Here is a 14,458-nt window from a genome sequence, read left to right as displayed (position 1 = left end):
ACCCCCAAAATGCCCAAAATGCTTCTGGGGCAGCCGCCCCCGCCTTGCCAAGGCCCCAAATAAAGCCGGCACACCAGAGGGAGCGGATGCGTTTGGGGGGACACATGCAGGGTGGGTGACCCCCGACAGAGACACCCCGTGTTGGGCTGGGCTGGGTGGCACTGTGGGGACACCGGGGACACCGGGGGTCGGAGCCAACCCGTGGGGAGACTGCACAGGAGGACTGAGGGGGGACCCCAGGGATGCTGGTTCTGGAGCTCCCTCAGGAATGTCTGTCCAAGGGTATGGGAATGCTGGATCACAGGGATAGCGAGATCCCCCAGGAATGCTGGGATCACAAGGATGGGGAGATCCCCCAGGAATGCTGGTCCCGGGGGAGGTGGGGCTGGAGGACCCCCCAGCGATGCCGGTCCTAAACAGGGCTCCCAGTTCAGGGGAATGGCGGATCCCTGAGAATGCTGGATCACAGGGATGGGGAGATTCCCCAGGAGAGCTGGACCACAGGGATAGCGAGATCCCCCGGGAATGCTGCTCCCAGAGGACGTGGGGCTGGTCCTGGGGTCCAGCAGGGCTCCCAGTTCAGGGCCCGGGGAGTGCCCAGAGGTCCGGCTTTGGTAGCCCCGGATTTGGTGGCCCCGGCCTCGGTGACCCTGGGCCGGGCCCCGCCCCCAGTCCTGACTCCACCCCTTTGCCCGGCCCCGCCCCTCGTCGTGGCCCCGCCCCCGCCCGGCTCTTGCTCCTCCCGGCCGCCAGGGGGCGCCGCTCCCCGCGCGGTGCCGCTCTGGCGGACGGCGCCCTCTGTGGGCCCGGTGGCGGCGCGGGCGCGGGGCCCGAGGCGGCGGTGGCGGCCGCGGCCATGTCCCGCCGGGGGCCCGCACAGGTCAGGGACCCGCCCGGGCCACGGGCCACGGGCCACGGGCCGGGATGCGCGACGGGACACGGGACGGGGCGGGCCACAGCGGTGCTGGGTCAGGGGCGTGCGGGGATCCCACGGGGGAAGTGGCACTGGGGGCCAGGGGGGTCCCTCAGGGTCCGGGAGATGGGGGGACAGAGGTGGCGCGGGGCGGTCCTTGGGGGGTGACAGCCCGGGGGTCTCCGGGAGAGCTGGTTCTGGGGGGTTGAGGGGTTTCCCAGGAGAGAGGGTGCTGGGGGAGCCCCCAGGGCGGCTGGGTCTGGAGCCAGGGGGGTCCCTCTGGATCCTGGGTGACAGCTCGGGAGGACGGGGCTGCCCCAGGGATATCGGTTCACAGGGGTGAGGGGATCTCCCAGGGACGCTGCTCCTGCGAGAGGTGGAACTGGGGAACCCCCCAAAGGTGCTGCTCCTGGGGGCTCCCCTGGGGTGTCCGTTCAGGGGGCCTCCCTTTGCTCCATGGGAAGGTGGGGACAGGGGGACGCGGGGGTGGCGGCCAGGCTCTGGCAGATCCCTGCGGAATTGGGGTCTGGGGGTGTCCCTCGGGGCTACCGGGGGGTCCCGAGCGAGTCCCCATTCCCTGCCCACCCAGGCCCCTGACCCTGCATCCCCGCAGGTGTCGGGCAGCCTCCGGCGGAAGGCGGCACCGGGCACGGCCCCGTCGGAGCTGCAGGAGCTGCGGAGCCGCACGGAGCGCGCGGAGCGGCGGCTGCTGGCCTGCGAGAACCTGGTCGGGGAGCTGGGCAGCGGCCTGGCCGCCCTCAGCACCCTCCTGCAGGGCTACGGGCAGCTGCAGCAGCGCCTGCTCAACCTGGAGAACCTCCTCAAGAACAGGAACTTCTGGATCCTGCGCCTGCCCCCCGCCTCCGGGGGGGAGATCCCCAAGGTAGCAGCGGCGCTTGCCAGGGATCCTGGGACCGTGCAAGGGCTGGGGGCCGAGCTCCTGTGTGTCCAGAGCCAGGCGTGGTTCCAGGGAGTTCCCTGTGATTCCAGGTGCCGCTCACCTTCGATGATATCTCGGTGTATTTCAACGAGCTGGAGTGGGAGAGGCTGGAGCACTGGCAGAAGGATCTGTACAGGGCCGTGATGAGGGGCAACTATGAGACCTTGGTGTCCTTGGGTAAGGCCTGGGGGACTGGAGCTCATGGAATCATGGGTTTGGAAGGCTGTGAGGTGGTGAGGCCCTGGCCCAGGTTGCCCACATCCCTGGCAGTGTCCAAAGCCAGGGTGGATGGGGCTTGGAGCAGCCTGGGATAGTGGGAGGTGTCCCTGACTTCCACTAGAGGGAAATGTTCCAGCCAAAGCTTTTCCCTCATTTGGGATTTTAGTTCATGTTCTGCTGGTTAAGATCCTCTCTGCCTCAGCTGCCTCTGTGCTTGGGGGTGGGTCTTGCCTTGGGGCCAAGGAACTGTTTGGAGTAGGGATGAGGTGTTTGTGTCTCCGCCAGGACTGGGACAGGGGACAAGGGTCACTGTTGGAATGTGCCAGACTAAAGACACAGCCCAATCCTAATCAACCCCCCATCCTCTGCCCCACGACCAGACTACGCCGTGTCCAAGCCCGAGATCCTGTCCCAGATGGAGAGGGATGAAGAGTTCAGTTACAAGGAGGTTCAGGAGTCCCCATGGACACAGACTGGGGATGGTCAGGAGCTCCTCCGGGCAGCAGAAGAGAGGGACGAGGCAGAGGAGGCTGCAGGAGATGGAAGCCCCATGGGAGCTGCCCCAGGTGGGTGCCAGGAGGAGGTGGCTGTTCCTGGGGATCTCCCCTTCCTGAGGAAGGAAGGGCTCCATGGACTAAAAGCACCCCAGAGCACCGTGAATCTTCATTCCAAGAGGAATGGCTGTGCTTGGTGGGATGAATCCCATGGAGAACAGAGCCTTGCAGGCAGGTCTGGAGCAGTGGGAAAGGCCTCCTGTAGGACTGGGGCTTCCAGAGACATTCCTGCCTGCTGTGGAGGGACAGGAAACGGGCTGGGAAGTGAGGAACTGAGAGCTGAGGTGGGAGGAGGAGGCTGGAGCTGCTCTGCTTGTCCTGGGGGAACAGAGGAGTGTGGGGAGCCCTGGCGTGTGGATTTAGAGTGGGAGGGCTGGGCAGGAAGGTGGGAGGTGCTGGAAAGGGACAGACAGCCCCAGACAGAGCTGGGAGCAGCAGAGGTGTGGGAAGAGCCATGGTTGAGGGCTCTTTCCTGCAGGATTGAGGAGCTGGGAAGGTTAAAGGCTCCTCAGGAGAAGCTGGGCAGGTGCTGTGCTGTGGGAACACTCACCTGGAGCCCAGGTGGGAGTTTGGGGAGAGGAAAAGGGAACAGAGGGACATCTCCTTTGGGCTTCATGTTCTGTTACTCAGAGCTTCTCTCCTGTGTGGATCCTGTCTGGGGCCAAGGAGGCAGCTCTGCCACTGGGGTTGGAGGTGTTTGTGTCTCTGCCAGGGCTGGGAGAGGGGACAAGGCTCACTTTGGGAATCTGGCAGGATAAAGGTGCAGTTAAATCCTAATAAAGCTCCTGTTCTGTGCTCTGGGAACAGACAGTGCCAAGTCCAAGCCCAGCAGCTGGACCTGCATCGAGAGGGATGAAGAGCCCAGCAACAGAAAGAGTCCCAAGCCCTCATGGACCCAGAGTGGGGACAGCCAGAAAACCCCACAGATACAGAGTGGGGACAGCCAAAAAACCCCACAGATACAGAGTGGGGACAGCCAGGAATCCCCAGAGACACAGATTGGGAGCAGCCCAAAATCCCCATGGACACGGAGTGGGAACAGCCAGAAAATCCCACAAATACAGAGTGGGGAAAGCCCAAAAGCCTCATGGACACGGAGTGGGAACAGCCAGAAAACCCCACAGACACAGAATGGGGACAGCCAGAACACCCCACAGACAGAGACTGGGGACAGCCCAAAATCCTCATGGACACGAAGTGGGAACAGCCAGAAAACCCCACAGACACAGACTGGGGACAGCCAGAACCCCCCACAGACAGAGACTGGGGACAGCCCAAAATCCTCATGGACACAAAGTGGGAACAGCCAGAAAACCCCACAGACACAGACTGGGGACAGCCAGAACCCCCCACAGACACAGACTGGGGACAGCCCAAAATCCTCATGGACACGAAGTGGGAACAGCCAGAAAACCCCACAGACAGAGACTGGGGACAGCCAGAACCCCCCACAGACACAGACTGGGGACAGCCCAGAGTTCCCATGGACACGGAGTGGGAACAGCCCAAAGTCCCCAAGGACACACAATGGGAATAGCCCAAAGTCCCCAAGGACACAGAGTGGGAACAGCCCCAAACCCCCACTGAGACAGACTGGGAACAGCCCCAAGTCTCCACAGGCACACAGTGGGGATAGCCAGACACTGCCTCAGACACAGACTGGGGACAGTCAGAACCCCCTCCAGACAGGTGTCCCCAACAATCAGAAGCCCCCACAGACACCAGGAGAGATGGAGCAGCAGGAAGAGGCTTCGGGAGAGGATCCCATGCCCACGGAAGCTGGCCCAGGTGAGTTCCAGGCATGCCAGGGAGGATGTGCTTCTCCTTCCCCAGCTCTCCAGGGCAGAGGTGCATGGCTCTGGTGCTTGGAGAGGCATTGCCAGCGAGCCCTGGGATGTTGTCACAGGACAGTGGAAGAAGGTCTGGACACGGGAATGCAGCCTGTGGAGGTGGTGGGGTGAGGCTGCTCTGTGAGCTGGTGGCATGTGGCACCTTGTTGTCCTTCCCTCCCAGCCCTCCCTCTGCTTTTGGCCCATGTGTGGCTTCACTCCAGTTCCTCCTGACACCTTCCAGCCTTTCCACAGAATTGCTGGGGCTGGAAAAGCCCTCTGACATCACTGGGTCCAACTGTCCCCCAGCACTGCCAAGGCCCCATGTCCCCAGGTGCCACACCCACAGATCCTGCAGGAACAGGGGACTCCAGCACTGCCTGTTCCAGGGCTGCACAGCCCTTTCCAGAAGGAATTTTCCTGATAGCTGTTTCACATCCTGGCTTTTGAGCCGCAGCTTTCTCCAGCTCTTCCACACGCTCCCAGCAATCCCTGGTTCATATTGCTGGAGTAGGGACCTGGGAGGTCCCCATGGGTCTCTCAAATCCCTGTTCCCTGCAAACAGAGCTCCCCATCCTGATGATGAACGTGATGTCCCTGGGGGACCATCAGCAGGGGACGGTGGCAGAAGAGGACGCGGAGATGGAGGAGGACCTGGCAGAGCCTGACACTGGTGAGTCACTCTGTGCTGGGAACATGGGGCCTGGCAGGAGGGTGGGAAGCAGCTTCCAGAGCTGATGGGCTTGAAGTAGGAAGGGAAAATGAAGCTTCAGGGGTTCCTTTTATTTTTTCCTGCAACATCATCATGTGGGTTTAGAGGTGGGTCCCTTGTGCCACTGGTCCCAATGGCACCCTTGGAGGGCTCAGCCTGGGAGCCCTCCAGGGATGGGCACTCATCCCTGCCCTGGGCCACTGTGCCACGGCTGGACAACCCTTTTGGGGAAGGAATTTTCCCAATATCCAACCTGAACCTTCCCTGGCATAGAGGGAGGGGAGCTAGAGGCCATTTCTCCTTGCCCTGTCCCTATACCCTGGCAGCAGAGACCTCCCTGGCTGTCCCCTCCTGTCAGGGAGTTGTGCAGAGCCACAAGGTCCCCCCTGAGCCTCCTCTTCTCCAGGCTGAGCTCCTTCCCAGCTCCCTTGGCTGCTCCTGGGGCTCCAAACTCTTCCCCAGCTCTGTTCCCTTCCCTGGACACGCTCCAGCCCCTCAATGTCTTTCTTGTCATGAGAAGCCCAGAGCTGCCCCTGGAACTGGAGGTGCCCCAGTGGTGCCAGCACAGGGAGGGCCCTGCTCCTGTGTCACACCGGTGCTGACACCAACACGGTGCCTCCGTGTTCCAGAGGAAGCCTTATCCATGGAAGATGAAACACCGTACGAAGGGGCTTCTCCCGAGGACATCAAGGTGAAGGAAGAGGAGCCTGAGCTGCTGGCAGAGGAATCCACGCCCTCTCCCGGCTCAGAGATCCAGAAGTGTCCCAAAAACGAGCTGGTGAAAGCCAAGATGAAGAAGAAGCCGAACCGGTGCGAGGCCAGCAACCTCCTGATGGGCAACTGCCGGCGCGGGTACGTGCGGGAATGGTCCCACCCCTGCACGGAGTGCGGGAAGCGCTTCCGCCTCAAGATCAACCTCATCATCCACCAGCGCAGCCACGCCAAGGAGGGGCCCTACGAGTGCCCCGTCTGCGAGATCGGCTTCAGCACCAAGCGGCACCTGGACCTTCACCGCGGCATCCACGTCAAGGACAGAGCCTTCGGCGCCAAGGTCTGGGGCAACGTGCACCCCGAGCTGCGCATCCGCCCACGCAGGGACCTGTGCGGCACCGGCCACGCCGCGGGGGCCTGGCTGGGCCAGCCCAAGGAGGAGCCCGACAGAGAGGGCCTGCCGGGCTCCGGGATCGTGCAGCCGCCCAACCCCAGGCAGAAGTGCCCCCTCTGCAAGAAGTTCCTGTCCTGCTCCACGTCCATGCGGCGGCACCTGAAGACCCACGCGCGGGACCGGCCCTACTGCTGCAGCTCCTGCAACAAGTGCTTCACCCGCAGCAATCACCTGCTGCGCCACAAGAAGATCCACGAGAGGGCTCTGGCCACGCTCCAGCAGGAGGCCAAGGCCCAGCCCCCTGCTGCTATCCCGGCATCCCTGCAGCACCAAGCTCCCGAGGCTCAGAGGAGCCCTTCCCAAGAGAATGGGAGCCCTGAGGCTGCAAAAGCGAGCCTGCCCAATGTGCTGCTCTTGGGGACAACGCCACTGGGGCTCCCAGGCAAAGGCTCCCCGCTCCCTGACTGCATCAGGAAAGCCGTGCAGCCCGTGGTCCAGCTGGGATCCAGGGCAGTGGCTTCAGAGATGACAGAGAAATGACAGATGACAGACCCTGGGACAGATCTGAGCTGTGAGTGTCCCTGGAAGGAAACTGCGAGTTTGTTGGGTTTGCACCTGGTGGGATACCAAAAATGGGAATCTGCTGTGTTTTAGGAGCTTCCTGGGTTGTAGAAAGAATGGGAAGCTTGGAGACCACAACAGAGAGCAAATTGCAGAAGCCTCCAGTGATCCATAATGCTTCACCATTCCACTGACTTGATCCTGTTGGCTGTTACTTGGAATTTTCCCAAGCTGACATTCCTGGGAGATAAGAAGGTGAATCCTGGTCAAACAGGAGCAGAACTTTCGCATTCTGATGTTGGAGCTGACCCCTTGCATTGGGAAACACGACTGGAGAGGGCAGGGAGAATGGAATGGAGCTGGCAGCATTCTCATGGAACATGCTCCATGGAACAAGTGTCCTGACTGAGATACCAGATGGAGAGTGACATCTCTGAGACCCCACCACATCCTGGCCACCCTGGGGAGGAGATCAGCCAACAGCCCCTCCAGCAGGTTGGGAACACTGGAGCTTTGCACTGGAAGATCCATAGGACAAACCAAACCCCAATATTCTGTGCTGGCATATTCCAGGGATGCCAGCAGGTCCATGAGGAAGGCCACAGGCACCCTCAGGACCATCCTGCACGGGTGCAGAGTGATTTTAGGAATACTTGACAGCCCAGCAGCCAGCCCCATGCTGCAGCAGCACCCTAATCCCTGTGGATCTGCCTGCACTGAGCAGCCCCTCAGCTCTGGAGGAAATTCCCACTCTCCCAACCACAGCTCGTCCCCTTTTGCCCAAAATCCCACCTTAATGAATCCTATGGGAAAACAGTTCTGCAGCTACCTCAGTCAGGGAGAGGGGACCTGCCAGAGGCAGCCAGTGGAAGCCAGGCCTGGCACTGCCCCAGTGTCCCCTGGAGCCACCAGAGCAGTGTCCATGGCCAGAGCCCCACGTGCTGGGTGTGCACAGGGAGCGCCTCCCGCCCGGAGCCAGCGCCACACAGACACAGTGGAGCAGCTGTTGGGACTCCTGCATTTCGTTTTTCAGGTTGTTGTTTGTTTGGGTTTTTTTGAGCTGTTTAATGTAATTATTTGACATCCTGAGATCTCTGTCCCTCTCTGAGCAGTGAGCGCTGGAAGGCTTTTCCCATCTTTCATTCCGAGTCACTCCCAGGGTGTGATGGTGCTGCTGTGGGAAGCTTTGGGAGCTGAGGGAACACCTGTGCCACATCCAGGTGTGATCCTCAGCCACCTCCTGCTCCATGGGACAGACAGCAGCGTCTGAGCTGCTCCATAGAATACACACGACATCCCACTGCTCCTCTGGGCTGGTCTCACACTTCCTGCCCCTGGGATTGCAGTGTGGAGCATTCCCAGCCTGCAGCAGGAGCTGGGAGGGGTGCCAGTGGCAGACACATGACCATGGATCTGGTAGTGAGCCAGTGGCTGGTTATCCCTGTTATCCCTGCCCAGTCGAGATCCCAGTGCTCCCCAGTTGATCCCAGGGGCATGGCTGAGCTGGTGTGTCAGTGCTGAAGGCCAGCAGAAGGGCCAGCAGCCCAGCCTGGCATTTCTAAATCTTCTGTGACTGGGAGCAGTTTCCTGCGACATTCCCGATCCCTTTCTCAGGCTGTGGAATCAATAAAGTTATTTGTCTCTATGTCTGGCTGCTTTGGGGGCTGTGCTGGTGCCTGTGGGCACAGAACTGGGATCAGCCAGGACAGCTCTCAGCAGGAGGGTTTTGGGAGTCACTGCCAGCAGCTCCAGAGCCCCCAGGCCACTGGGAGAGTTGTGGAATGCCAGGAAGGAAGCAGGGAAGGGCAGGGGCTGGAGTGGCCCTGGCCACCATGGGCAGGACATGTTCCTCAGCATTCCCAGGGAGTGCCACAGTGCCCACAGATCCTACTGAGAATCCAGTGGGGGATTCCTGTATGACTGTTCCACATTACCAGCAGGTAGCTCTGCATTCCTCCCCTGATGGCCCCATCCCTATTGGGCCAGGGATGTCACCCCCCAGCTGTCCCGGAGCACAACAGGAGAACAGTCAGCTCAGTCTTTTATCTGATTCTCTTCCCGGGCTGGTCCGGCCGCCCAGCCCCCAGAGCCTTCCCGGGGCTATCAGCTGCCCCCAGGCCGCTGACCACTCCCAGCCCCCCTCCCTGCACAGTGGTGGAGTTCAAACAACCCGAGTTCCACCACGGGATCCGACAGAGCCGCTCCTCTGCTGAATCCACGGGGCAGCGGCACCGCCGGGTCAGCTCCAGTCACTGACCCTCCTCTGCTGCCCCGGGGCCAGTCCCATCCCACCCTGGGCCCTTCCCTGCCGAACAGCACAGCAGGCTCCCTCCTTCGGAGACCCAGGTGCTGCCACGAGTCCCACAGCATCAGCACAGCAGGCTCCCTCCTCCTCCTCCTCCTGCCTCTTCTCCTCTTCCCGAGACCCACGTGCTGCCCACGCGAGTCCCACAGCACCGTGCACAAACTCCCGGTGCTGCCACAAGTCCCAGCTGCCCGGCGTGTCCCCACGCTGAAGAACCGCTGTCCCTTCCCTTCTCCATCCCTCTGGCTACCGATTGTCCTGGCTCAGAGCCTCGCAGGGCTCCAGCTCCGGCTCGTGTCCCGGCAAGCTGCCGGCCGGAGAGGCGGCCACGGCGTGCACCTTCTGGTGGTGGTTCAGCGACTGCCGGTGCCGGAAGCTCTTGGTGCAGCCGTGGCACTGGAAGGGGCGCTGCTGGGTGTGCCGCCGCTGGTGCTCCTCCAGCGACGCTTTCTGGGGGAAGCTCTCGGCGCACTCGATGCAGCGGTAGAGCCGCTCCCCGGCGGCGCCGCCGCCCCGCGCCGGCCGGCCCGGCCAAGCGCTGCGGAGCTGCGGGCCGTGGATGCGCTGGTGCTTCTGCAGGTGGTGCTTCTGCACGAAGCCCTTGCCGCAGGCGGGGCAGCGGTACGGCCGCTCGCCGGTGTGGATCCGGTAGTGCTTGTTGAGGTTGGACTTCTCGTTGAAGCTCTTGCCGCAGGCCGGGCACTGGAAGGGCCGCTCGCCCGTGTGCAGGCGCTGGTGCCGCAGCAGCGCGGCGTGGTGCGCCAGGCTCTTCCCGCAGGACGTGCAGATGAAGGAGCCGTTGCTCTTCCTCTCCCGGCTCTGCTGCCGAGCCAGGAGGTTCCGCGTCAGCCGGACGCTCTTCCAGCCCGGCGGCAGCGCCCGGGGGTCGTCCTGGGCACTCTGCTGCTCCCAGCCGGGCTGCGGCGACGCCACCTCGGCCGCGGGGTCTTCTCCCAGCGGCATTCCCTGGGCGAGCGCGAACGGCTGCTCCGTGCCCGCGCCCAGGGCGTGCTCCGCGGGGAAGGGCAGCCCCGGGGCAGGGTGGGCCTCCACCGGCACCACCACCGGCTTGAATTCCCCCAGGCAGAATTCCCCCAGGCCCTCCCCGGCCGCCTTGGGCCCGGCCACGCCGTGGCTCTCCCAGGACACCGGCTGCTCCTGGCTGAGGGGAACCTCCTCGTCCAGCCTGACCGCAGGCACCATCGGCAGTGCCAGGAGCTCGGCTCCGTCCTCCTGCGGCTGCTGCTCTTCCGTCTTGATCACGATCATCTCACCTGTGGAGACACCGCAGCTCATTCCCGGGAAGGGAAGGCCTCCCGTGCCTGCAGCTCCAGAGTGGGGGCGGGAGCAGAGGTGAGAGGAACTGGCAAAGAAAGAAAGGGAGCAGGAAGGGATTCCCAGGAGGAGATGAGGTGAAGGGGGGCTGTCCAGGCAGCTTGTGGGACCTCAGGGACACTATGGAATCACGGAATTAGTGAGGTTTGCAAAGCCCTTCAAGATCATCAAGTCCAATCATCAACCAAGCACTGCCAAGGCCACCACTGTCCTGTGTCCCCAACTGCCACATCCACACAGCTTTTAAATCCTTCCAGGAATGGAGACTCCGCCAGTGCCCTGGGCATGCTGGACTCAATGAACTATGGACTGACAATACAATCCTCGCAAAAAAACCAAACCAGAGGGAATGTGAAGGCAAAGCTGAGGTGCAGAGTCCTCCATCCTGGAGAGAAGCCCATCAGGAGTGGCAGAGTTTAAGTGTGTGAATCCAGGGAAAAGGATCAAAGCAAAGCCTCCCCAAAGCAGGAGGGAACATCCACCCACAGGTACCAGGCTCCAGAGCCACCCTCACTGAGCCTTGCCCCAGGTTTTCCCATTTTCCATCCTTAAGAACACTGCCCAGTCTGGGCAGGTTGTCAGTGCCCACCCTCAGTCCCCTTCACTGTCACTCACTGTCACCAAGCTGTCCTGGCACCGCTCCCTTCTCCAGCAGCCTGGGGCTCCCTGGATCCTCCCTGTCCTCGGCTGGTGGCAGCAGTGCAGGTTTGGAACCAGCATCCTCAGGCCCTGGGAAGGAGGGAGCAATGGGATGAACTGCTGACAGTGGGGACCACCCAAAGCCGGGTCCTGGAATTCCAGGACATCTGATCACACAGGCCACCGGCAGCCGAACCAGGCACGGGATTTTTGCTTATCTCAGGAAGTGTCTGACGACACTCAAGCTCTAAAAATTCAGCCCAAAATTAATGAGTACTAAAACATAGGACTCTCTGCAGCAAACCCCTGCAGGGTGATCCATGTACAGCCCATATCCCAGGAAAAAACAGTGCAGGAACACCGGCTGCAGGACATGGCACCTGGAATCCCCCCATGTTCCACGTGGGGAAGGTTTGGAAGCTACATCAGCCCAGGGATGATGATGTTTCTGACATGATCTGAGTGATCCTCACCGAGAGGGACCATGGCCTCGTAGTTCCCCTTCCTGGCGATCCCACGGAGCTCCTGGCTGCCCACGCTGCTCCCCAGCTCCTGCTCCGGCAGAGCGGCCTCCTCACCCTCGCCCGCCGCTGGCACCTGGAAGTACAGGAGGCTCCACCTGGGGGTCCCCACTGAGCCCCTCCCGAGCCCCTGGAGGTCTGGAGCTCCTGTGGACAGAGCCATGTCTGGGGGGACATCCCCAGACATCCCAGCAAGGCTCAGCTGTTCCTCCCCAGACGGGGGGCAGATTCCCAGGATCCATCCTGGCAGCCAGGTGAGCAGTGACCCCTCAGGTGGGAGCAGGACAGTGGCATCATCCTACATCACCCCAGTAGGGCCCTGAAATATGACTGAAACACTTGGGGCAGGTATTCTGGTCCCCCTCTTCCCTGGGGACAGGGACAAGCACCAGACAAGCCGTGTCCATCTGGCTCTGAGCAGCTCCTGAGAGCCAGCAGCACTTCCCATGGCCACATGGTCACCTGGGGCACTTTCCCACTGCTTTGGGCACATCTCTGTCACCTGTGGCCTGTCCCTATCACGCTGAGCACATCCCTGAGAGCTGGGACACATCCCTGTCCATCTTTGGCACATTACCATTAGCTGGCGCTTGTCCCCGTTTGTCACCGCTGGCATGTCCCCGTTATGTGGGGCTTGTCCACCTCAGCTGAGGCTTGTCCCCATTACCTACACCCCATCCCTGTCACCGAGGGCAAATCCCTGTTCCCTGGGACTCATCCTCATTACCACGGGCTCATCCCCATCCCGTTACCCAGAACTTGTCCCTGCCACCGCTGGCATTGTCCCCGTCCCCATTCCTCAGAGCTTGTCCCCGTCCCCGTGGGCTCAGCCCGATCCCCATTCCCCGGTGCCCGTTCCTTTCCTCATTCCCCGTGGCTGGTTCCCGTTCCCCGGGTCGCATCCCCGTTCTTCCCCGGGCCCACCGTGCCCCCGTGCGGGCCCGTCCCGGTTCCCTGGGCCCCGACCCCGTGGCGGTTACCTGTGTCCGCTCCCGGGCGGTCCCGGTGCCGGTGCCGGCGCGGTTGCCCCCGCAGCGGCAGCGGCGGAGCTGGCGCTGGATGCGGCGGAGGCGGCGGGAGTTGTCCCTGAGGAGCGCGGCCAGCCGGGCCCCGCCGGCCCGCACCGTGCGCTCCAGCCCCGCCACGCGCCGCTCCAGCCGCTCCAGCCGCCGCTCCGCCGCCTCCACGCTCCGCTCCAGCCGCCGCTCCGCCACCGCCACCGCCCGCAGCGACAGCCCCGCCGGGGCCGCCCCGCCGGGGCCCGTGCCGGGATCGGGGCCCGCGCCCTGCCAGGCCTCGGGCGCCCACTCGGGCTCCTGCTGCGGGGGGAAGAGGGCGGTGAGGGGCGGCCGGGCCCGGGGTCCCGCCGGGGGTGCGGGGGTGCCGGTGCCGGGGGGTCCCGCCGGTACCTGCGCGCGGCCCCACTGGGCCATGGCCGCCCCTCGCCGCCGCCGCCGCAGCGCCCCCTGCCGGCCCCGCGCCGCCCGCGCCGCCCCGCCCGCGGCCGCCGCACCGAGAGACCCCGGCCCGGCCCGGCCCCGTTACAGCCCCAGCCCATCCACAGCCCCATCCTATCCCACCCCATCCCACCCCATCCCATCCCATCCCATCCCATCCCATCCCATCCCATCCCATCCCATCCCATCCCATCCCATCCCATCCCATCCTATCCCACCCCACCCCATCCCATCCCATCCCATCCCATCCCATCCCATCCCATCCCATCCTATCCCATCCCATCCCATCCCATCCCATCGACAGCCCGACCCCACACTATCCCCATCCCTCCCATCCCATCCCATCCCATCCCATCCCATCCCATCCCATCGACAGCCCGACCCCACACTATCCCCATCCCTCCTATCCCATCCCATCCCAGGATGAGTCAGGCTGGAAGGGACCACAGTGGCTCATCTGGTCTCACCTCCCTGCTCGGTCAGGGTTATCCCAGAGCACATGGCACAGGATTGTCTCCAGACCATTCTGGAATATCTGGTGATATTCCATTGAGGGAGGCTCCACACCCTCTCTGGAGAATCTGTTCCAGGGCTCAGTTGCTGCACAGGGTGGAAGTTCCTCCTGTCCAGGTGGAACTTCCTGGGCATCAGTTTCCTGCCTGTTCCTCTTCTCCTGTTGCCCGGTCCCACAGCAAAGAGCCAACTCTATCAGTCCCATCCCATCCTATCTCCATCCCCATCCTGGTTTCTATCGCATCCACATCCCCATCCACCCCCATTCCATCCATCCATCCATCCATCCATCCATCCATCCATCCATCCATCCATCCATCCATCCATCCATCCATCCATCCATCCATATCCCCTCTCACCCCCATCCCACCCTACCCCTATTCCATTCTCATCCCATCCATCCCCACCTGTGCATGAGGACCACAGCTCCAGCCCTCAAATCCCCAGTGCCCAGCAACCCCCAGTGCCATTCCCAGAGGCCCATCCAGACCCCCAATCCCATCCCACCCCATCTCACACTGGGACTGCAGCCCCCCAGCAGCAGCTGACACCCCCCACCCAGTGTTCCATTCTCACTCTCCCATCACTCCATCCCACAGGTCCCATTCCTGGTGCCACCCACCCAGCCAGACCTGGCAGGACCCTCCCAGAGCCCCCTCAAGGAATCCACGTGCAGCATCCTGGTTTCTACAGCATCTATTGGCACTCTCCAGAAAAGGGACCCACTCCCAGCATCCCACCTGCCCCACCAGGTCTTGGGAACAAGTAGCCCCCTCAGATGGGCTGGGCAGGTATCTCCTGTCCCACACCAGGGCAGGGGAGCCAGAAAATATTGTCCATGTTCCAGCCTTCATC

At 62.6% G+C, this 14,458-nt stretch overlaps 2 protein-coding genes across 2 annotated transcripts; one reads left to right on the top strand and one right to left on the bottom strand.

Annotated features, from left to right (window-relative positions):
• The first annotated feature begins 819 nt into the window (after positions 1–819).
• Positions 820–8,478, top strand: LOC118684389 (zinc finger protein 777-like). The gene is made up of 7 exons (XM_036379213.2): positions 820–880; positions 1,527–1,796; positions 1,904–2,030; positions 2,453–2,638; positions 3,434–4,414; positions 5,021–5,128; positions 5,797–8,478. Exons 1-7 carry the CDS (start codon positions 857–859, stop codon positions 6,810–6,812), a joined length of 2,712 nt encoding a protein of 903 aa, XP_036235106.1. The 5' UTR covers positions 820–856; the 3' UTR covers positions 6,813–8,478.
• Positions 8,479–8,857: 379 nt separating this feature from the next.
• LOC118695248 (zinc finger protein 263-like) lies at positions 8,858–13,084 on the bottom strand. The gene is made up of 5 exons (XM_054517363.1): positions 13,043–13,084; positions 12,614–12,952; positions 11,586–11,709; positions 11,089–11,202; positions 8,858–10,412 (listed from the first exon to the last, which is right to left on the bottom strand). The coding sequence occupies exons 1-5, from the start codon at positions 13,064–13,066 to the stop codon at positions 9,385–9,387; spliced, it is 1,629 nt and encodes a 542-aa protein (XP_054373338.1). The 5' UTR covers positions 13,067–13,084; the 3' UTR covers positions 8,858–9,384.
• Between the last annotated feature and the right edge of the window lie 1,374 nt (positions 13,085–14,458).

The sequence above is a fragment of the Molothrus ater genome, chromosome 1, assembly GCF_012460135.2.
Source record: "Molothrus ater isolate BHLD 08-10-18 breed brown headed cowbird chromosome 1, BPBGC_Mater_1.1, whole genome shotgun sequence".
Taxonomy (NCBI): domain Eukaryota; kingdom Metazoa; phylum Chordata; class Aves; order Passeriformes; family Icteridae; genus Molothrus; species Molothrus ater.
The sequence above is the reverse complement of the archived record's forward strand: the minus strand, read 5'-3'. Positions and strand labels throughout refer to the sequence as shown.